General features: G+C 38.9%; 1 protein-coding gene across 5 annotated transcripts in view; it reads right to left on the bottom strand.

Moving 5' to 3' along the window:
* The window catches only part of EFHC2 (EF-hand domain containing 2), a 241,688-nt gene that overhangs the window by 129,642 nt on the left and 88,009 nt on the right, over window positions 1–24,037 (bottom strand). For all 5 annotated transcript variants that reach the window (XM_002700201.5, XM_059883805.1, XM_059883806.1 and 2 more), the window contains exons 3-4: window positions 11,978–12,128; window positions 434–657 (exon numbers count right to left, since the gene is read on the bottom strand). In XM_002700201.5, coding sequence (XP_002700247.2) covers window positions 434–657; window positions 11,978–12,128 — 375 coding nt within the window. The remainder of the gene's footprint in view (window positions 1–433; window positions 658–11,977; window positions 12,129–24,037) is intronic.

The following is a 24,037-nucleotide window of genomic DNA, read 5'->3' as shown; positions in this document are numbered from 1 at the left end:
AGAAAGAAAAAGGTGTACCCAAAGCTTGGTTGAGTATATCAGTAGCACAGGAGCAAAGATTTTCCCCAGAGTTAGGCAACTAAAATGGGAAAAGAAAAGCCAGGTAAGAGTGGGCCCAACTGTTTCAGTGTCAATGACTACAAAGCCAACCCCAGGCTCTTAGAAACCATCCCATATGGGCAACTCATGAAGACTCACCCTGCCTGGAAGGGCCACTCTCTGTAAAGAGAAGTAGGGGTGAAGGCAGAGAGTGAGTCTTTCCTGCACCGAAGCCAACCCCCAGCCTCTGTCCAGCCCAAAGGAAAAGAGGACAACTCCAGTGACCATGGCCCCCCAAGTCCTTTCACCTGGGCATCAGAAGTACTGATACCATTCACTGATTCTGAACGGATTCTCATCTTGAAGACTAGAGCTCATGGATAAGTCAACTTACCTCTCTCCGTGTTTTCATGTAAGGATCTTCTGGACATTGTCCTGGGGGATTTAATTTGACTCCTATTTTCGTCAAGAAGTTTTTTGTGAATGCGTCACAGTCATAAACCTTGAACGTTCGACCATAAAAGACAATGTCGGTGTTGACATTAAAGTGATGCACAGTATAAAACTGATCCTCATTAGGAGGTGGGAGAGAAATCCGATGACGCCGGATAAAAATTCCTACAGTGTGAAATAAAACACAATTGTTTCATCATATGGCTCACCAGCAAGAGATCAGAGCACATCTTTATAACAACCCTGAATGTTTTCTCACCGTGGTGAAGTGGGCAAAGGACTGGCTCTTGGAGAAGTAGCATCAGAATGTTCAAACTCTGATGGTTCCACAGGGAGCTGGGGCTCCTGAGATTCAGAGTTAATTTGACCAGCCTTGTATGTTGTTAGAGTTGCCTAAGTGGTACTAGGGCTTACTCTATTATAAAGTAATCCTAGGTGGCGCTAGTAGTAAAGAACCTGCCTGCCAATGCAGGAGGCTTAAGAGATGCAGGTTTGATCCCTGGGTCGGGAAGATCCCCTGGAGGAGGGCATGGCAATCCACTCCAATATTCTTGCCTGGGGAATCCCATGGACAGAGAACCTGGCCACATACAGTTCATAGGGTTGCACAGAGTTGGACACAACTGAAGCAACTTAGTGTGTGCACACAAAGACTATGGAAGGAGGGAAGGAGAAGGGAGTACTAAACAGGGTGACCCAATGTGCCAGACACTGCCATCATGTTTTTCCCAAAACAAGCATGCTCACTTTTTCACTCACAAGCACTCAATGTGAGTACGCTAAACAAGGAACTAAGACCCCAAACCAGAGTACTCACAAAAATGCACTCTTGACTGAAAAAAGAAAACTACTAAGCCTCACTATGGTAGATGCCAACACCTTGATTTACAGCTTCCATAAGCACAGATGACTCTATGTTGCTTTGAAGCTTCTTGGAATCTTGTTCCTTCTACCAACCTCTTCTCCCTCCGCCTTTCTCTACAGCCTCTGTCCACCTCCACCCAACCACTCCCACAAAGTGAGAGTTAGCACAGGCTTCATAGTACCTTCTACTTTCAACCCTATGATACCCATTCACTTTTTTTCTTGAGAGTATGGACCCAGGGTCCCTGAGAACACCTAAATGGTAACTAGCCACTGGAGGTAAAAAAGGCTCCCTAACTAGATGAATGTATCAACTATACCACACCATAACCAGCCAACTTACCGTAACACTGCTGAAACCTGTTGTCAAGAATTATTTAGGGATTGAGATTTTATCCTGCTTGCTAGCTGACAAGTTAGCCTGCCACAATTTCAAGGATGCTGGTAGATGATATGAGATGCTTTGGTGACAGACAAAGGGCAGTTTATTACTCACAGTAATAACAGTACCCAGAACATCAATATTTTGGTACCAATTTTCTGAGCCCCGATTTCCAAAGAGTGACACAACAAGGGCCAGGTAACTTCTGCACACACAGTGCTTTACACTACAGGACAGGAACCCTGAGCTGAGGGAAACTGAATCTTTTGTAATGGACAATACGCATCCCTGCCTTTTGTCTCAGAGGGAGACATTATCTTTATTAATGTGTGCATGCTCAATGACTCAGCTGTGTTCAATTCTTGTGACCCCCATGGACTGTAGAATAATGGAACAGAGAACCCACCAGGCTTCTCTGTCCATGGGATTCTCCAGGCAAGAATACTGGAATGGGTTGCCATTTCCTTCTCTAGGGGATTCTACCAACCCAAGGAGCAAACCCGAGTCTCCTATGTCTCCTGCATTGCAGGCAGATTCTTTACTGTCTGGGAAGTCCCCTATCTTTACTAGACTGTACAGTAAACATGTCTGCCCTTTATTCTGGAGGGAGACATCACCTCTGTTTTCCAAGGCTGTGAGCAAACTTGCCTTTTGTTCCAGAAGGAGAGACTATCTTTGTCTTCCAAAGCTGTGTGCTCTATCAACATCCTTGAAAAGATAATCCAGAACAAAGAGCAGTCAGTGTCTCTGCTTGCAAGATTCACAGAAATGCAAGATAACCATGGAGGAATGTCTCTCAATATCTGTAAGCTGACTTAAGTCTGGGAATCTACTCTAGGAGCAAAGACAAAAGAAGAAAAGGCAAGCAGAGCAAACTGAGGGTCTAATGGTTCAAGAAAAATTGGCTTGTGTAACCTGTACCATAATGGAGGCATTTTATTATAAAGATGTCAAGCAATCTTCCTCATGTTTTCTGTAGCACTGAGAATAGTGTCTTTTCCCAAAGTCTAGAAATACTTAGAAATTATTCATTCCTTATTCATTAAAGAACATTTAATGAATATCTTTATGTGCCAGGAACTGTGTTGAGCTCTGTTCCATTATTCTACTAATCATCTTTTCATTCTGTTGAGGGGAAATTAACTAAAATCATTTTCATCTTCTTTTCTTTGTAGCAATTTTTAATTACTTGCTACATTAAATTAAAATAAAAAAACTGTAAAATTAAAACTGGTCTAGAATATTTTTAAATGTACTACATAAAAGATGATATAATTTTACTGCAAAAAATTATACTTCAATTAGCCCTTAATTCATGCCACTGAAAACAGTATGCAAATTATTTAATTATTCAAGATTAGACATTTAGAACAAATTGTATACTTGAACACCCTTATAAAAGCATGGGCCTTCCAGGTACTTCCACAAACCATTATGTATCTCTTTAAAAATACTTATATTTTTAAGTATAGCTGACAGCTTTTAAAATATATAAGATTTATTCAACAGCCAAGAGTTTCTTCAGGAATTCCATCTATCTTGCATGTGTACTTCATTATACAAATTAAAATAAGCAAATCCGTCCTGATTTCTCTTTAGTAAGACTTCAAATAGGAATCCTATATTTTTCTAAGTGGGAAGAACTGGCCCACCCACTAAACTTTTAAATAATAATCATTATAATCATCATCATGGCCCTAGGATATACTTTCATATATTCTTCTCATTTAATCTTCAATAATTGCACGATGCAGATAATGTATGAAATACAAATACTCAGTTTATGGATGAGAAAACTCAAGATGGTTAAGTGATGTGCCCAAGGTTATGCACTCACAAATGGCAGAGAAGTGTCTTGAACCTGGGTTTTTCAAGCCCTAAGTAAGTGCCATTGCTCCACAGTCTACACTGAACTGTATTTCACTATACTACAGCCACAAGTTACCTAAGTGGAGGAGAGGAGGGAATGTCTTAGGCAAAACAGGCTAGAAATGTGGAGAAGAGCAGCCAGCCACCGTGAAAGAGATAATGGAGCCGCTCTTGCAAAAGAACAGCCTCTCTCTTCCCTATGAGTTTGTTTCTGGAGAGGGCCCATTTGTCAGTGGCAACAATTCCCCCCTCCAGAGTCAACACCACCGCATCAGCTGTCCCTCCTTGCAGAGCCTGTGTATCTGCGACCTCCACACACTTTCTTATGTTAGGTCCCACACTCTTCTCCCTAGATGGTTCTTACAAGAAGCCAGGGGACTGGCGATTCATTTCACAGTACACCTGTGGCAGATTCATGTTGATGTATGGCAAAACCAATACAATATTGTAAATTAATTAGCTTCCAATTAAAATAAATAAATTTATATTAAAAAAATAATAAAAGAAAAGAAGCCAGGGTAGTTCCTTGTGGTAACAAGAGAGAATCTGGACCATCCATGGGTTGAAAAGAGAAGGCAGATCTAACACTAAACAAGAAAATTTTAATAACAAGAAATCCAAGGTCACAATTCCATGTTAATCAAAAACTAACGTGGGGCATTTGAAAGATAGTCACACATGAGAGCTTTCACAAATATTAGTAGGATCTCTCAACTGTGTCCTTTGGGGAATGAAATTTCTATTTATTGGTATTTGTATGGTTATAGTCTTTCATGATAAATGGCAGAAACCACCAGTAAGTGGTTCTTCTGAATATCAAAGAAATATGGAGGATGCCATGTCTTTGGCACATGTTGAAGAGCACCTGAGATCAAGGTATATAACATGACAAAATGTAAAGTGAGAAGTGTTAGTCACTCAGTCATGTCTAACTTTTTGGGACCCCATGGAAAAACAACAACAAAAGTACTGTATCTGCCCTTGAAATTTTCAGATGTTTATTTTCTTAATTGGCCCATAAAGACAATTTGGGGAAATATCCAGGCATCAGGTGTCTGCTTTTCAGCTCTTCCTTATCTTCATATTTTACATGTCTTTCTTTTTAAAGGTCCTGCTCTCTGATTATATTCTACAAGCTTTAACTTTCTAACATTTCCCTGTGGTTTAGATCAAAATGATGATATATTCATTTATGTTGAATGTGTTTTCATTTCGTTCAGTTGGGAATTGCTTTAGATCTTTGCTCATTCTACTAAATTTAGTTTTTAGGAAATCACCTTCAAGAATTAAGACTCCAATCTCTTATCTCTAACTTAAGTGTGTTTAGTTCATTTTAGTAACACTGCAGACTTAAGGCACATCCAAGTCTAGAGGCAGGTATTTCTTATGTTAATGAATATACAAGTGGAATTCCCACTTGTCATGTCCGGCTCAGCTGGTAAAGAATCTGCCCGCAATGCAGGAGATCTGGGTTCAATCCCTGGGTTGGGAAGATCCCCTGGAGAAAGGAAAGGCTACCCACTCCAGTATTCTGGCATGGAGAATTCCATGGACTGCATAGTCCATGGGATGGCAAAGAGTAAGACACGACTGAGCGACTTTCACTTTTCATATCTACTAAAGTTTATCTCCTAAAAATATTAAGACTACTCATTGTGATCAGAAATGACAGAGTATCTTTTCCTCTTTTGTTCACTCCTTCACTAAAATTAGCATTCCACTTTTAATTTTATAAAACGTCATCTTTATGGAGTTTGATTTCATGGGAATAACTTTTTAAATATAGTTGGCCTGATACTTAGTCTTACAGCAAAAGAATAAAAATTTCTGAATTCTGTATCTCTGATCATAATCCTATGCATCTCCCCCTAGCCACTGAATGAGCCCCAAATGATGGCATGTTGGGTGTTCTGTCCTCTTGCGTTACCACTTTCTTGCCTAGTTTTCCTCACACATTCTATATCTGCTCCCAAATACCTCCCAACTTCTCTCCTCCTGGGGCTTCCCTGTGGCTCAGATGGTAAAGAATTTGCCTGCAATGCAGGGGACATGGGTTCAATCCCTAGGTCAGGAATATCCCCTGGAGAAGGTAATGGCTACCCACTCCAGTATTCTTGCCTGGAGAACTCCATGGACAGAGAAGCTGGCAGGCTACAGTCTATGGGATCACAAAGAGTTGGCCACAACTGAGTGACTAACACTGTCCTCACCACTCTCCTACCTCTTCACCTCATGCTGTTCCTTCTGACTAACATGCCTTCCTCTTCTATCTTTATCTGGAGAAACTTTTGAGGTACTACTCAAATGCCTTATGCTCTAATGGATACTGGTATTTCCACCTCTGACTCCTCAAAGTACCTCATATAATTCATGATGCCTGCATTGTGCTATCATTGTCTATCACTTTTCCTTTCCTTTTTCACTCCCTCCTTTTCTTTCTTCCTTTCATCATCAAACTTACTGAACAGCCACCATGCACCAAGCACCTATCTTCACAGACCAATGGCTTACCTCCACTCCTAAATTTTACTCAGCTACATTTAGTGACAATTCCCTCCCCAAGGTCTACCCTCTGGGGCTGCCAGATTTAGCAAACTGAAAAAAATGAGATGCCTGGTTAAACTTGAATTTCAGATAAATAATGAATAATTTTTAGTATAGGTATGTCCCATACAATATTGGGGGGGCATAGTTATACTAAGAACTTCAAATTTAACCAGGTATCCTGTATTTTATCTGGCAACCTTACTATCACCCTACCAGTCTACTTTATGGGATGTATGTTTAGATACAGCATATGCCCAGTATAAATAAATGCCTTCTATTTTGTGATTACATTTGCCTGATTCAGGTAGATCGTCTTAAAGTATAAAATGTAAATATATATAGTACACATTATAGTACATCTATACTTTATATATAGATATATACGTATGAAATACTACCCCGTTGAAGAACCAATACAAATCATTAGTGGAGATCAATATTCTTAACCAAGGATACACTGAGAATCAAGTAGAAGTTATTCCCTGACCCCAGGCCTACTGAATCAGAAATTCTGGGGGTGGATCAGGAGATTCTGATGATGGCATTCCCGTAAGAACTCGTACAGACCCTACCAGAAACTCATGGCATATTTCTAATGGTTATCCTTTCCTTACACTAGATTAGTTTGGACTTGGCAGCATTTGACAAATAATTGTCCTGTTAGACAATCAGAGGTAAAACTATTGGGATTAACCTCTGACATTCTTGGCTTGGCATCACATTGTTTTAAATATACCCCAGCAGAACAGCAACAAATTCTGTAAATATAATGCATCTACCCAAAGAGAATGATGCCCTGGCAAGGAATGAAAGCAAGTCTTGACGTGCCTCAGTGACTTGACTTTTCACACACATCTCTCTGCCAACAAGGATTTGTGAATATGTTGTTCTGATGAGGAGCTTCACAAAATTGAATGCCTACTTTGGCACTGTGCTAAGGGATGGCTCTTTTATTTCTGGCTTATTTCAAAGTTCCCTCTCCTTAAAAAAATTACATAAGAGAGGCAGCTACAAAGGGAGGCTATAATTCATCCAGGTGCACTCATTTCTGAATGGTCAGCTCTACTAAAAAAAAACTGGTGCATCTAACCTCCCAGTTGATTCAGAAAATATCAAAACCCTATGGATGTAACAGGAGCACTGTCAGTGCCCAGCACCTAAATGTGACCCTTAATCTCTTCCAAGGTTCCATATGTGCAAAAAAGCAGTCCCAAGCCACTGAAAGGGCAGATGAAAGAAACACTACCTACCCATCCCACTGAGCTTGAGCCCATGGCTCAGTATACTCATTTCCCCCCTCCCAATTGTTTTTTTTTTTTTTCCAATTGTTTAATTTAGGAAAGCTTGAAGAAGACATACAATGAATTTGCAAAGTATCCTTTGTCCTAACAGACCTTCCTTAACAAGAATCATATTAAATATTTCAAGAGAGACTGCTCTGTCTCTGAATGAAGCTTGATGATAGAGCAGTTATTTCTGTTTGTTTTCCACAGGACTTGTGATAGCCCGCTAGGTATCTCCACTTTGCCAACAAATTCAGCCTTGTTACATATCATGATTACTATGTATTCTGTTCATAGCACTTGATATGTCTCAATTAGGGAAATGTCCTGATCAGAGTGAGGGAATCAGAAATTCTGAAAGAGACTTGAAAGCTGTCTTTTCCTAAGGTTCACCCCCTCTCCGATTCTTTATGAACAACATTCCCTCCTATTACATAAAAATTATTTTCAAAATCAATCATTATAACTACCTTCAATTTGCCTTTGTAATCTGCCTATGTGAGATTTAAAATCAAGAGGCTTAGTGAATCAAAAAGTCTTAATAAAAGTCTTTCCAAGATCCTCATAGAGGTTACATTTCATTTTTCTTCTTGAAGTTTAATAAAACTAAGATTCACTGGGCAGGGGCCAGTGAGCTACAGATAATATGAATTTTTGTCTTAAAGTAATAATAAAAACATAATGCAAGTCACAAATGCAGGTTCAGAATGTCGTATGAGCTCCAGTCCATCACTTGTGTAAATCTTATGTCATGTGAGGAGGTAATAAAAAATAATAAGCAAAGCTTAGTTAGGGAATATCAGAGTAAAGCATTTAAGAGAAAATTTACAAGAAAATACTTTTTTTACTGAAACAATAACATCACTTACTTAAACCAATGAACTTAGGCAAAACAGATGTTCATGGAAATGAAAAGCTGTAAATTTTCTTAATATTTTGAAGTAATTATTTAAATGTTTTCTAATACATTATTGTCAGTATTTAAGAACAGCATTTTATATGTTTTAAATGACCATAAACAGACCTATAAATATATGATACTGTTTACATATGGAATCTAAAAAAATAATACAAATGAACTTATTTACAAAACAGACGTAGAGTCACAGATGTAGAAAACAATCTTACAGTTACTACATGGGGGAGAGAGAGAAATTGGGAGATTGAGATTGATATATACATATTACTATACATAAAATAGATAACTAATAAGAACATACTTAGCACAGGGAACTCTAATATTCTGTAATGACCTATAGATTTAAGGGACTAGATCTGATAGATAGAGTGCCTGATGAACTATGGACTGAGGTTCGTGACACTGTACAGGAGACAGGGATCAAGACCATCCCCATGGAAAAGAAATGCAAAAAAAGCAAAATGGCTGTCTGGGGAGGCCTTACAAATAGCTGTGAAAAGAAGAGAAGCAAAAAGCAAAGGAAAAAAGGAAAGACATAAGCATCTGAATGCAGAGTTCCAAAGAATAGCAAGGAGAGATAAGAAAGCCTTCCTCAGTGATCAATGCAAAGAAATAGAGGAAAACAACAGAATGGGAAAGACTAGAGATCTCTTCAAGAAAATTGGAGAGACCAAGGGAACATTTCATGCAAAGATGGGCTCGATAAGGGACAGAAAAGGTATGGACCTAACAGAAGCAGAAGATTAAGAAGAGGTGGCAAGAATACACAGAAGAACTGTACAAAAAAGATCTTCACGACCAAGATAATCACAATGCTGTGATCACTCACCTAGAGCCAGACATCCTGGAAAGGGAAGTCAAGTGGGCCTTAGAAAGCATCACTACGAACAAAGTGGAGGTGATGGAATTCCAATTGAGCTCTTTCAAATCCTGAAAGATGACACTGTGAAAGTGCTGCACTCAATATGCCAGCAAATTTGGAAAACTCAGCAGTGGCCACAGGACTGGAAAAGGTCAGTTTTCATTCCAATCCCAAAGAAAGGCAATGCCAAAGAATGTTCAAACTACCACACAATTGCACTCATCTCACACGCTAGTAAAGTAATGCTCAAAGTTCTCCAAGCCAGGCTTCAGCAATACGTGAACCATGAACTTCCAGATGTTCAAGCTGGTTTTATAAAAGGCAGAGGAACCAGAGATCAAATTGCCAACATCTGCTGGATCATCAAAAAAGCAATACAGTTTCAGAAAAACATCTATTTCTGCTTTATTGACTATGCCAAACCCTTTGACTGTGTGGATCACAATCAACTGTGGAAAATTCTGAAAGAGATGGGAATACCAGACCACCTGACCTGCCTCTTGAGAAACCTGTATGCAGGTCAGAAAGCAACAGTTAGAACTGGACGTGGAACAACAGACTGGTTCCAAATAGGAAAAGGAGTACGTCAAGGCTGTATATTGTCACCCTGCTTATTGAACTTATATGCAGAGTACATCATGAGAAACGCTGGGCTGGAAGAAGCACAAGCTGGAATCAAGATTGCTGGGAGAAATATCAATAACCTCAGATATGCAGATGACACCACCCTTATGACAGAAAGTGAAGAGGAACTAAAAAGCCTCTTGATGAAAGTGAAAGAGGAGAGTGAAAAAGTTGGCTTAAAGCTCAACATTCAGAAAACGAAGATCATGGCATCTGGTCCCATCACTTCATGGCAAATAGATGGGGAAACAGTGGAAACAGTGTCAGACTATTTTTTGGGGTTCCAAAATCTCTGCAGATGGTGACTGCAGCCATGAAATTAAAAGATGCTTACTCCTTGGAGGGAAAGTTATGACCAACCTAGATAGCATATTGAAAAGCAAAGACATAACTTTGCCAACAAAGGTCCATCTAGTCAAGGCTATGGTTTTTCCAGTGGTCATATATGGATGCGAGAATTGGACTGTGAAGAAAGCTGAGCACCAAAGAATGGATGCTTTTGAACTGTGGTGTTGGAGAAGACTCTTGAGAGTCCCTTGGACTGCAAGGAGATCCAACCAGTCCATCCTAAAGGAGATCAGTCCTGGGTGTTCTTTGGAAGGAATGATGCTAAAGCTGAAACTCCAGTACTTTGGCTACCTCATGTGAAGAGTTGACTCACTGGAAGACTCTTATTCTGGGAGGGCTTGGGGGTAGGAGGAAAAGGGGATGACAGAAGATGAGATGGCTGGATGGCATCACTGACTCGATGGACGTGAGTTTGAATGAACTCTGGGAGTTGGTGATGGACAGGGAGGCCTGGCGTGCTGCAATTCATGGGGTCGCAAAGAGTCGGACACAACTGAGCAACTGAACTGAACTGAATGACCTATATGGGAAAAAAAATCCTTAAAAAAAAGTGGATATATGTATACATGTAACTGATTTGGTTTGCTGTATACCTGAAACTAACATAACATTGTAAATCAAATATACTTCAATACAATTTTTTTAAGTATAAAGTTCTCTTGTCCCTTTACAAAATGTCACACTTCAACCTTAAAAGTTTGTGAAAATCTTTTTTTAAATATCAAAGCATTTCTATGTTTTCTAAAAGATTCATCATTAAGCCATAAATTCTCCAAATAAATGACACAACAGAAAGAGAGAGAGGATCATTGCCTACTCCATGCAGGGTAGCCCTCTGACCCACTTGTACCTTGTCCTAAATGTGTGAACTTCTCTGCCAGAAAATTATTTCTCTTACTGACTAGAAGAGGAAATTAGTCCTCTTCTGACCCCCTACATCCTGTCCATGAGGATATAGAAAACTAGATCACCCCTCCCCAACAGGACAGCCCTTTAGATTCCTTAAGACATTCATTAGGCATACTTGAGTCTTCTGTTTATAGGTAAACATCCCTTTTCACTATTATCTCTTACACATGACAAATCTTCAGTCCTTTCATTATCATGGTTGCTCTCCCTTGAAGGCACCCAGAACTTGGCATCATCCCAAGTCAAGGACTTCCACACTCAGAAGAAATCAGTCACCTCCCTTGACCTCTGCCATGATTCTACTAAAGCAACCAACAGTTAGCTTCTCTTCACATCAGAAAGCTAATTCTTGTCTGGCTGAAGTGGAGTATGGATAAAGATGACTGATATATGTGGGGCAAAGGAGCAATAGCCTTCTCTTGAAGCACTATGAAAGCCTGTACTTAACAGGGATGAAGATGAGGAGACAGTGGTTGAAGCAAATGGCAGTGAATTTAAAAAAGGAGAGAGAACCTCAGTCTGAAAGTGGCAGTGGAGACCAGTCTTCTTTGTTCCCCTGAGAGTGTTGTGAAGGACGTAATGTGGTCATAGCAAAAAGACAAAAAAGAGTTTGAAGAACAGAGACAAAGACAGAGGAGTGTTTGCTCATACTAGAGCAACACGTGAAAGGATACAATGATGACAACAGACAAGTGAGTGACATGGCCAGTGTTGAGGTATGAGGCATAGAAAGCTGGTAACAGCACGTTTATATTCACCATTGTCAACAAGTTAGATACCCAAGCAGTAGCATGGGGCCTTTAAAAAAGGTAGAGAAAGTAGTACATAAAGGCAGTAGTTACAAGTGAAAGAACCATAACTCTGCTTTAAACAGATACCTTGAGGCAGTCCACTATTTTGCAACACTGGTTCATTTACTTCAACTGTGTCATCTTCAAGGTAGAAGTAGATTTTATAGCGTCTTATTCTATAGTTTTCTTGACTTTTATCAGGCACTTCATCTTCTAAATAGGCATCAAATGATAATACCTGTTGGAATCATAATTAGAAACTAAGAAATGAAAAAAAAATTGAGCAAGCTTAAAATCAACAAAGCCACTGCCTACTTTTTTTTTTAATGTAAAGAAAACAGTTGAGGAAATGTTTGCAGAAAGACATTCTACACATCAGCTATGAGAATGGATATACAATCTAGGTTTTGCAGAAAGACATTCTACACATCAGCTATGAGAATGGATATACAATCTAGGTTTGTTGCTGTTTCATTATCATCCGATTAGAATGAGAAAATGATATTCAAACAATAAATCCATCATTCAACTCTACCATAAATTGAACTAGAATCTGTCCTTGGAACTTCACAGTGTGATTCTGTATGTATGTATTACAGAAAAAATAATATTCTTTCCAAGAAGATGAATATAAGTTTTGTTATTTTTCTCTCGTTAAAAATAATAGAAAGCTATCTTGGTTTCCTTGGTGGCTCACATGGTAAAGAATTCATCTGCAATGCAGGAGACCTGGTTTGATCGCTGGGTCAGGAAGATCCCTTGGAGAAGGAAATGGCTACCCACTCCAGTATTCTTGCCTGTAGAATTTCATGGACAGAGGAGACTGGCAGACTACAGTCCATGAGGTCACAAGAGTCGGACACAACTGAGCAACTTCATATACACACATCTTGCTTTTAAGGATAAAATTATTCTGATTTCTGGTCCTGCTGATGGCTTGCCTTGAGGGAATTCAAACAGGCAGAGCTTAAATTCTTCCAGTGCACTGGAGACCCAACCTTATGCTTGTGTTCAGGAATCTCAAAAAGCCTAGCTCAATGCCAGACCATTTCAATCTTGGCCTGGGGCACAGGCTCCTTCAGAGTTCCATTTTAATACTTCCTTTGCTCTCATTTTTGTCCAATTTTTATAATTAAAGGAGTAAAAGTTAATTCTGCATATGTTGTAATACCAAGTTAATTCAACACAGACAATATATGTGAGTGGGTCTGTGAGGCACAATCTAACCTCTAGGGGTGATCAGTGACCCTAATTAGGATTACATGCTCCAGGGCTGTTTAGCAAATTTCCATCAGAAGCCCACACTTCAGAAGTAGCTGACAAAATGCCTCAGTAATTTATCTCTCATCAACAGAAAAGGCTTTGCTAACTACCATAAAGAATATTAGAAATGAGTTTTAGTTAGTGAAATAATCATATTCAAAATGAATGGATCAGTTACTGATCAGGCACTGTCTTTACCAGATAAGGTTTTAGGAATCTAGTGAGCCCAGACATCTATACCTTTCAGGTATCTATACTGGTACCTTTGGCTTCATTATAAAATGGTCCTACATTCAGTTGCTTTCTTAGGGAATTTATCTGGCCTGATTTCAGTTAGAAAGTTAGCCAAACCCACTACTAAAAGGTTGTCATATTTGTGTTGAGTGAACATTTCCAGGTGTTGTTGGGTGGGTACAGGGTTTCCTTCTGGGATGATGGAAATGTCTTGGAATTAAATAGAGGTGATGGTTGAACAACACTGTGAATATATTAGATGCCACTGAACTGCACACTTTAAAATGGCCAATGAACTGATTCAAATGTATTCTTTTTAATGACTGAGTAATACTCCATTGTGTATATGTACCACAGCTTTCTTATCCATTCATCTGCTGATGGACATCTAGGTTGCTTCCATGTCCTGGCTATTATAAACGGTGCTGCGATGAACATTGGGGTACACATGTCTCTTTAATGAGGTGGATGAAACTGGAGCCTATTATACAGAGTGAAGTAAGCCAGAAAGAAAAACACCAATACAGTATACTACCGCATATATATGGAATTTAGAAAGATGGTAATGACAACCCTGTAGGAGAGACAGCAAAAGAGACACAGATGTACAGAACAGTCTTTTGGACTCTGTGGGAGAGGGAGGGGGGATGATTTGGGATGGCATTAAAACATGTATAATATCATAAGACAGAGAAGGCAATGGCACCCCACTCCAGTACTCTTGCCTGGAGAATCCCATGGACGGAGGAGCCTGGTAGGCTGCAGTCCATGGGGTCACACAGAGTCAGACAGGACTGAGCGATTTCACTTTCACTTTTCACGTTCATGCATTGGAGAAGGAAATGGCAACCCACTCCAGTGTTCTTGCCTGGAGAATCCCAGGGACGGGGAAGCCTATTTGGGCTGCCGTCTATGGGGTCGCACAGAGTTGGACATGACTGACGCAACTTAGCAGCAGCAATATCATAAGAAATGAATCGCCAGTCCAGGTTTGATGCAGGATACAGGAAGCTTGGGGCTGGTGCACTGGGATGACCCAGAGGGATGGTATGGGGAGGGAGGTGGGAGGGGATTCAGGATGGGGAACATGTGTATACCCATGGTGGATGCGTGTTGATGTATGGCAAAACCAATACAATATTGTAAAGTAAGAAAAAAAATAGTAATAATAAAAAATTAATAAATAAAATAAGAATTATAGTCTCCTAAAAAAAATTAAAAAATAAAATGGCCAATGATTAATTTTATGTCATATAAATTTAACCTCAATTTTTAGAAAAAGATGTGAGATGCTGAATTATATTGAACACTAAAATAGTAAATGTTATATGAGTTATATATCAATTTTTAAAGGTATGGGGAGGAAGATGTTGCTGGAACACCTAATAGGACAAAAGAGCTGGGACTCCATCAAGCTTTCAGTAGAGATAGTGAGAAGGAGAAAGATATGCCTGCTACCCTAGAATGTGCCACTTTAGCACATGGATTATTTTGAACTAAGGATAAGCAGAGCCCAGCAGACACAGGAAGAACGTTTTACCTCCCCTTTAAGTACATAAAGTTTCCCAGGCAGCTCAGTGGTAAGGAATCCAATTGCCAAAGCAGGAGATGTGGGTTCAATCCCTGGGTTAGGAAGACCCCCTGGAGAAGGAAATGGCAACCCTCTCCAGTATTCTTGCCTGGAAAATGCCATGGACAGAGGAGCCTGGTGGGCTACAATCCATGGGGGTCACAAAGAGTTGGACACGACTTAGTGACTAAACAACAATAACTGTCTAAAAGAATTTAGATATGAAACCTGCACCAGGAAGAGAGTTATTACCAGAGAAAACGTTTTCTATCAGAAAGCCTTATCAGCATGGCAGGGCAAACAGCTGTTTACCAAACACTAGCTCTTCTCATTTTCCTGTGAATGATTTTCCTTCTCTTTGAAGCCCCAGACCCCTGTCCCAGTCTCCTTAGCTCCGAATGGTATATAAGCAACAAGAACCCAACTGCTGACATGTCTCATATTTTTATGGGGCTCCCATATGTACAAAATTTCTTCTTCTTCCATTAATCTTTCATATATCAATTTAATTATTAGTCCAGTGTGGTGTTGGAGAAGATTCTTGAGAGTCCCCTGGACAGCAAGGAGATCAAATCAGTCAATCCTAAAGGAAATCAACCCTGAATATTCATTGGAAGGACTGATGCTGAAGCTGAATACTTTGGCTACCTGATACAAAGAGCTGACTCATTGGAAAAGACCCTGATGCTGGGAAAGATTGAAGGCAGAAGGGATGAGATCATTGGATGGCATCACTGATTCAATGGACGTGAGTTTGAGCAAACTCCGGGAGACAGTGAAGGACAGGGAAGCCTGGCATGCTGCAGTCCATGGGGTTGCAAAGAGTTGGAAAAGACTGAGCAACAACCAGTGAAAGAATCTAGAAGGGAAGAAAGAAAAAGTTATCTACTCCTATAGTAGTATTCACTTTGAAACTTTCTTTTCTTGTAAAGTATAGAGGAAAATGTAGGAAGTGTAGGAAAGTGTAGAGAGCATATTCATATCCCACCTACCTCTATGTATTGAATATTACTGGTATAAATTTGTGCATGACCAAACTGCCTGAGATCAGCTGACAACACTGTCATATATATTATCATTATTTATCAAATAAATGATGCATTTAAAGAGAATAAAGATGCTCAACAGAAACCAAGAGAAAGAAAGATATTATTTTAGGTTGGACTTCAATATTTCTATAAGAGGGATAGACTGACAGTTCATGTTCTGGCCCCTTGAGAATACAGGACTGACGAACACCAGAATGAAATGTAGAGAGCAAGTCAGAGAAGTAGAGATTGAAGGATAGAAAAGGAAGATGGAGAGAAAATGGTAAAATATTATAGCAAAATAGATGCCAAATAGATTAAAAGTGATCTCACAAAGGTGAAAGAACTAATTGCAATGGAACTTGATGTACTAGAGAATCCAGAGAGAAAGCTCTAAAATAAAAATTGCAAGAAATGAAAATTTATAGAAACATAATTATGATGCAAAGTTTTATCATAATTTATGATGTCAAGCAGAGACTAGATAAATAAGGTCCTAGAGGCTGGCTATAATTTTCTTGAAAACGGAATGTAAATGTCATTTGGCAGGGTGTGTGACCTTCCATTCCCCACAGGCCTTCACAAGCCCTGTATTACATAAAGTTATGTGCCTGATCCCCAAGGCATTCAGATTTTTGATGCTAGTCAAGAGGATATAAAATTTGAAATCAATTGGCTTTAAATAACAGATATATATTTCCTCCTTATAAAGGAAAAAAATTTAATGTTAATATTTCTGAAATCACAGTCTTCTTAAATTAAAGCTAAAAGAAACATAAAGCAATCATGAATGCATTTTAATAAGGATTTAACAAAGCATCTAGATGCAACTTGAAGGCATAAATTTAACCTTGTGGGGAAGTAATTCTATTTTATTGTCAATTTCGCTCTTTGCTTTGCATTGCATATCCCAAATAGCTGGATGTTAACACCAATTTGGAGAAGGCAATGGCACCCCACTCCGGTACTCTTGCCTGGAAAATCCCATGGACAGAGAAGCCTGGTAGGCTGCAGTCCATGGGGTTGCGAAGAGTCAGACGTGACTGAGCGACTTCACTTTCACTTTTCACTTTCCTGCATTGGAGAAGGAAATGGCAACCCACTCCAGTGTTCTTGCCTGAAGAATCCCAGGGACGGGGGAGCCTGGTGGGCTGCCATCTATGGGGTCGCACAGAGTCGGACACGACTGAAGCGACTTAGCAGCAGCATCAGCAGCAACATCAATTTGGATTCCTAATTTTCACTTACAGTGTTTCTAAATATTACTGTCTGATGTAGCATTGACACAAAAAAATTGTGTGTAGAAGATTGTCCATCATGTGCTAGGCAATGCAATCATAAGGCAAAACAATAATCTCTTAGAATAAATTACAGAATTTTAAAAGATGGTGAAGTTAGTATGAACAATGCATGAGTCATAAAGGCTATTACTCAGGAACCAAACATCTAATTGTCTAAAACTTACAGTTGAGTTTTTAGAGATATTAGGAAAGAAAGAAACACCAATAATGTTCAGACTTAAATGGAGAGGTATTAAAGAAGGTGTATAACAATAAGGATCAATGCATGCTATTAGAGGTTAGTTAGTAGACAAAAATTTGTGTACATTTAATGCAGTGTTGTTTATTCTTCCTGAAAAAGCTGTTATTAAATCAATGGTTTCTCTTGTGATTATGGAATCATAGAATTAAGGAAATAAATTGTAACAAATTTTGCACTGTGTATATTAGATGGCTCCTTTATACAGGACAATATTTAAAGAAGTTTATCATATGTGAAGGGGAACAGAATAAATCACCCTAAAGTATGCCTCTTTGGAATAAGAATTATCTTGAGCTTATTATTTTTAAGAAACAGCAAGAGAAAGGCGAAGCTCTGAAAGCTGAGTAAAAGTCATTCTTGTAAAGGACATTTGGGGCTTTCCAGATGGTTCACTGGGTAAAGAATTTGCCTGTAATGCAGGAGACACAGGAGATGCAGGTTGAGATAAGGGTTGGATCCCTGGGTCAGGAAGATCCCCTGGAGAAGGAAATGGCAACTCACTCTAGTATTCTTGCCTGAAAAATCCCATGGACAAAGGAGCCTGGTGGGCTGTGGTCCAAAGGATCACAAAGAGTTGGACACCACTAAGCATGCATAGTTTGTTGTTGTTGTTGACAAGGGACATTTACAATGATAAGGGAAATCTCCATTGGTAAGGGTATCTCTCTGTCTGTGCCAGGAAAAGAAAGACTGTATCTAAAAGGCAAATCTCTGGAAACTTAACAATGGAGAAAGCATGAACTTAAGTCTGCATAACAACTGCAATGTCCTTTACTGTGCTTTGCCTGATAACCTCCCATAACTGGCTCACCCTGAGGCAGGAGACATGGGCCCCGCCCAGGGTAAAGCAATTGGTGATTCATTCTCTATTGACTCCAAGACAAGAATAGCAGGATAATTAAGGGAGGAGGCTGGGCCATGCCCGGACCACATATCTCTCATTCCTAAAGTCAGGAGACCACACATGAGCAGAAAAGTTCATTAAAGGTCATAGAGGAATGATGCTAACTAATGCCAGCCTACCCATTCATCTTTTTGGTAAAATCCATCCTGGCTAAGAGATGCATGTGCACAAATGGAAGGATCCTGAGATATACTAAATATGAACTGTGAACAAGGCAAATCAAAATGATTGGCCAAAGAAAACCTGGAAGAAATGCCCCATAAAAGTGATTTAAACTGCCACCATGGTGCAACTCAGGGAATCTCCCTCTGAATCTGCCCATGTCTACCCACATGTACTATACTCTTTTTCCTCCTAATAAATACTTTACTTACTTCACTATTTTCTGTTTCTGTGGAAATTCTTTGTAGAAATTCTGCAAAGGCAAAGGGCCAGGGCCTTTGTTACTCACCACTGGTCTAGTGGCTGGGATCTGGTGCTTTTATCACCAAATCCAACCTCAGTCTCTGGCTGGGAACCCAGGCCCTTCTCCAAGCAGTTTCAGGGTGAGGGCACCTGAGGTCACCCCCACCCCCAACATCTTTTGCCTTTAGCTGGAGCTAGTATTTAAGGTTGTGGCTTGGGCTATTTGGGAGAGTCACTCAGTTTTCCTAGTATCTCCCATGTATACAGGAGATAAACATGCTATTAAACTTGTTTGTTTTTCTCCAGTTAAGCTGTCTTTCATTACAGGAGGCATCTCTGCCAAGAACCTAGAAGAATACTGATAGTGGGTTGCCATTTCCTTCTCCAGGAGAGCTTCTCAACCCAGGGATCAAACCCGTGTCTCTTAGGTCTTCTGCATTAGCAGGTGGGTTCTTTACCACTAGTGCCACCTGAGAAGCCCCATACAGGAGGTAAACATGCTATTAAACTTGTTTGTTTTTCTCCAGTTAAGCTGTCTTTCATTACAGGAGGCACCTCAGCCAAGAACCTAGAAGGGTAAAGGGAAAATTATTTTCCTTCCCTGAACAGGCTCATTTACGAAAAATTCTAATAAATTTGAAATACAGAAATCATAGCCATCAATCATCAATACAACTAAAAATATATCATGTAACTATAAATATTATCACCCCTAATAATTATTATGAGGTGAAGAAATGTTAAAATACAAAAAATAAGTATAAAATTTAATAAAATTTAGAGGTACAAATCTGTAAGATACAAGCAAACCTATAACCTTAAGAGAATTTAAAAACAGCTAACTCAGGTAAATGTACTAACTCAGTGATTCTCAGCCTTCTCAGCTTCTCATTAGGAACTGAAAAAAAACAACCACCACACTCAAGCCTAAATAAATTAAATTGAAATCTTGGAAGCAATTAAAAAGGTCATTAGTATTTTCTTAAAGCTCTACAAGTAATTCTGAAATGCATTCACTATGAGCAATGGATTGAACAAAAATATTTGAAAATTTGTCATTAGGAAAATAAAGCAAAAAAGGATAAAAGCACAAATAGATATATTTAAAAGGAAAAAACAACTGTAATAAGTAAATCCAAAAGAGATTTTTTAATAAATAGGTAATATTCTAGTGTGTGGATGTGTGTGGGGGGGGGTGGGGTGGGAATTTCCTTTACCCTTCTAGGTTCTTCTGACTGGTCTAAAGAATTAAATTGAAATGAGAAAAATTAACAGGGAAAAAAAACAAATTTTATTAGGTACATATAGGGGCTTCATAAGAATATAAAGCCCAAGGACATCAGGCAATTGAAGCTTGTATGCCCTCTAAAAGAAAGAAAGATGTAGGGGTTTAGGTGGCTTCCCCTGTGGCTCAGCTGTAAAAGAATCTACCTGCAATGCAGGAGACGCAAGTTCAATCCCTGGGTTGGGAAGATGCCCTAGAGAAAGACATGGCAACCCACTCCAGTATTCTTGCCTGGAGAATCCCATGGACAGAGGAGCCTGGCGGGCTACAGTCCATATTGTTGCAAAGAGTCAGACATGACTGAAGCAACTTAGTATGCATGCATGCAAAGGGGTTTAGGACTTCAAAGAGGAGGAAGGTAATTCACAAGAAGATGAAAAAAGCAAATGTTCTGTAAACAAACATTTGCTGGGCCATACAGAAACAATGGGACACAGAGAGGAATTGTAACCAACACTTTGCTAGATTTTTCCCTGTCTCCCTTCAAGGAATAGGTCCTCTATCTAAGTTTTTTTACTCAGTTGGGGGAAGGCCAAAGGTTCTTCTTGAGTCTTTTGGGCCTTGACTGCTTTCAGCTCAAAATAAACTTTATGCCAAAGGTGGCAAATTTTGCTCCCTGCACTAGCAAAGATAATAAAGAAAGAATGTAATAACATAAAATCAGAAATGCAATAGTGTATTACAGAGAGGTGTAATAAATTATAAGATAGACATTATCTTATTATGTCATTCAAGCTTTTATGAAAATAAATTTTAAAGCCACAGTAAGTGATTTTCTGTAAGAATTGTGAAGTATCAAAACACAATAGCCAAGTGAGAAATTTAAAAATTACAAAAAAATTGCCCCAACAAAGGCTCCAACCAGGATGATTTACTAATGGATTCTTTCAAGCTTTCAAAGAAAAGAAAATCACAACTTTATATAACTCCCCTAGGATAACAAAAACGCTGGAAAGCCACAAAGGTGAATTTCAATGCCTAACAGACAAGCCATAAAAAAAAAGTTAACTCTGGAGCAACAGTTCTCACCGTGGCTTCACATTAGAATCACCTGTAGAGCTTTATCAAATCGTGATGTTTGGGCCACATCCACATCTATACACACCCACACACAATGAAATCAGGATGCCTCAGACTGAGCCCAGGTATAAGGGATTTTAAAGCTCCCCAAATGATTACAGTGTGCAAGCCAAGGTTGAAAACTACTGCTCCAGAGCAATTTCACTACTTAATGATTTATAGAGCAAAGATCCTAACTAAAATACAAGCAAACAAAGTTCAGGAGTCCATAAGAGTTATAAGCCAACTACACAAAAAGCAGCTTTTTCCTCACAGATGCAAAGATGTTTCCAAATAAAGAAGTAAGAGCAAATATATAATGATCTCACACTGTTTCCCACCACATACATTTTAAAATTTGAGCAATTCCTTAACAGGATTAAAAAGCATCTGTTTTAAAACAATAGCCTAAACTTTCAGTACTATATTTAACTATGTGTCTACCACAATCAGAAACAGAAACAAAAATGCCCCTACCAACACCATGATTTAATATTTTTTTAGGCATCCTGGACAAGGTAAGAAGTACAAATATTAGCAAGAAAGACACAAAGGTGTCATTATAAGGAGACATAATAATGGCACAGGCAAATGCTGAAAAACTATGGATAAATAAAAGATTTTAACATAACCACAACTGAACCAAAAATATCCTTATGTACTAGCAATGCTGCTGCTGCTGCTAAGTCACTTCAGTCGTGTCCGACTCTGTGCGACCCCATAGAGGGCCTGAAAATACAGTGGAAGGACAAAATAGGTTCACAATAAATAAAAAATTAAAAAATTACAAATAGTTTTAATGAAAACTCTGTGACCTAGATATAACTCTAAAAATATTTACTAAAATATATAGAACATGACAAAAAATAGGACAGGTGAAGTATATTCTGGATAAACACACTGAAATAACATATTTCAAGTGGATATTTCATTGGTGTTTTGCAAGGACTTGAAAACATGATTCTAATTTCATCTGATAAAAATAAACAGGTCAGCCTATTAAGGATAATTATGAAAATTAAACATAATGTAAAAGACATAACTCTCCCAGATCTTATACCTTACTATTATGCCTCGATTATTAAAAGTGTAAAACCAGAGTAATAAGAGACATACTAATGTGTAGAAAAGAATAGATGGTCTGGAAATAGGCTCTATTGAAAAGTTGAAGTTGAAAGTGAACTCGCTTAGTCGTGTCTGACACTTTGCGACCCCATGGACTGTAGCCTACCAGGCTCCTCTGTCCATGGGATTTTCCAGACAAGAGTACTGGAGTGGATTGCCATTTCCTTCTCCAGGGGATCTTCCCAATCCCGGGATAGAACCCAGGTCTCCCACATTGCAGGCAGATGCTTTACCATCTGAGCCACCAGGGAAATGTCTTACATATAGGAATTTAGCACATGATGAAAGAGGAGTCATATTACTAAGTTTAAAAAGTACTAACGTAGTAAAGTATCAATGTATATCTCCACCTAAAATAAATTATAACCCAAAATAAATACCAGACAGATTATAAGATTAAATATAAAATATCGGTTCCTTTCACCCTCCAAAAAAAGTGTGTATGTGTCAAAGCCCTTAAAGAGAGGATGACCATTTCACAGTTATGAAAAAAAGAGAAAATGATGACAGAAAAATATTAAAATTTAACTACAAAAATAAGTTACTTCAATGGGCTAAAATACAAATTAAAAACAAGCAACATACAAATTAAAAATTGTAGGAAATATGACAAAAGTTTATTTCATTAAAAATTTCTAATTAATTTTTAAAAGATCCTAAAAAGGAATAAAAACATGTGACCCATGGCGGATTCATGTTGATGTATGGCAAAACCAATACAATATTGTAATTAACCTCTAATTAAAATACGCAAGTTAAAAAAAAAAAGAAAAACAATTTAAAATGTACCACGGTCAATATTAAAAAAGGAAAACATTCACTCAAAAATTATCAGATAAGAACAAATTATTTGGCCGGGCGGGAAGGACAGCGCGGTGGACTGGTGGCTCGGAGCGGCGGGCGACATGTTCCGGGCACCAGACAGCGAGGGCGGTAAAAAATTAAAAAAAAAAAAAAGAACAAATTATTTGTGAGGCACTAGTTTTGTTTGTTTCTATTAAATGAGCCTGGTAGGATTATTCATTACCTGCTGCTGCTGCTACTGCTAAGTCGCTTCAGTTGTGTCCGACTCTGTGCGACCCCATAGACGGCAGCCCACCAGGCTCCGCCGTCCCTGGAATTCTCCAGGCAAGAACACTGGAGTGGGTTGCCATTTCCTTCTCCAATGCCTGAAAGTGAAAAGTGAAAGGCAAGTCGCTCAGTCGTTTCCGACCCTCAGCGACCCCATGGACTGCAGCCTTCCAGGCTCCTCCGTCCATGGGATTTTCCAGGCAAGAGTACTGGAGTGGCGTGCCATTGCCTTCTCCGTATTCATTACCTACGAGATTTTAAATTATTAAAGTTATTCTGAGGTACTGTGACGCTATGAGGAGCCATTTTAAAATTCCTACACTTTGTCTAACTCCATTTTTGGGCATGCAGCCCCGAAGAAACAAACCAAAATATGGAGAAACATATGGCGCAAGGATATTATTTGCAGCATCTTTTTTAATTATAGAAAAAAATAGAGCAGGGAAATTACAGATCTAACAAGAAGGGAAGGATTTGGTGAATTATGGCACATCTACGTATTCTATGGAATATTCTGAAAGCACTAGTATAATGTTTTTAAAAACGATGCAGCAGTAAGAGAAATGCTTAGGCTACAAAAAAACACTGAGTGGAAAAAAAAGGACTGAAATGATAATAGGCTACGATTATAACTACGTTTTCAAAGTCATGTATGTTTAGA

This window comes from Bos taurus, chromosome X (genome assembly GCF_002263795.3).
Source record: "Bos taurus isolate L1 Dominette 01449 registration number 42190680 breed Hereford chromosome X, ARS-UCD2.0, whole genome shotgun sequence".
In the NCBI taxonomy this organism is placed as follows: Eukaryota; Metazoa; Chordata; class Mammalia; order Artiodactyla; family Bovidae; genus Bos; species Bos taurus.
Note: the sequence above shows the minus strand (reverse complement) of the source record. Positions and strands in the feature narration are given on the sequence as shown.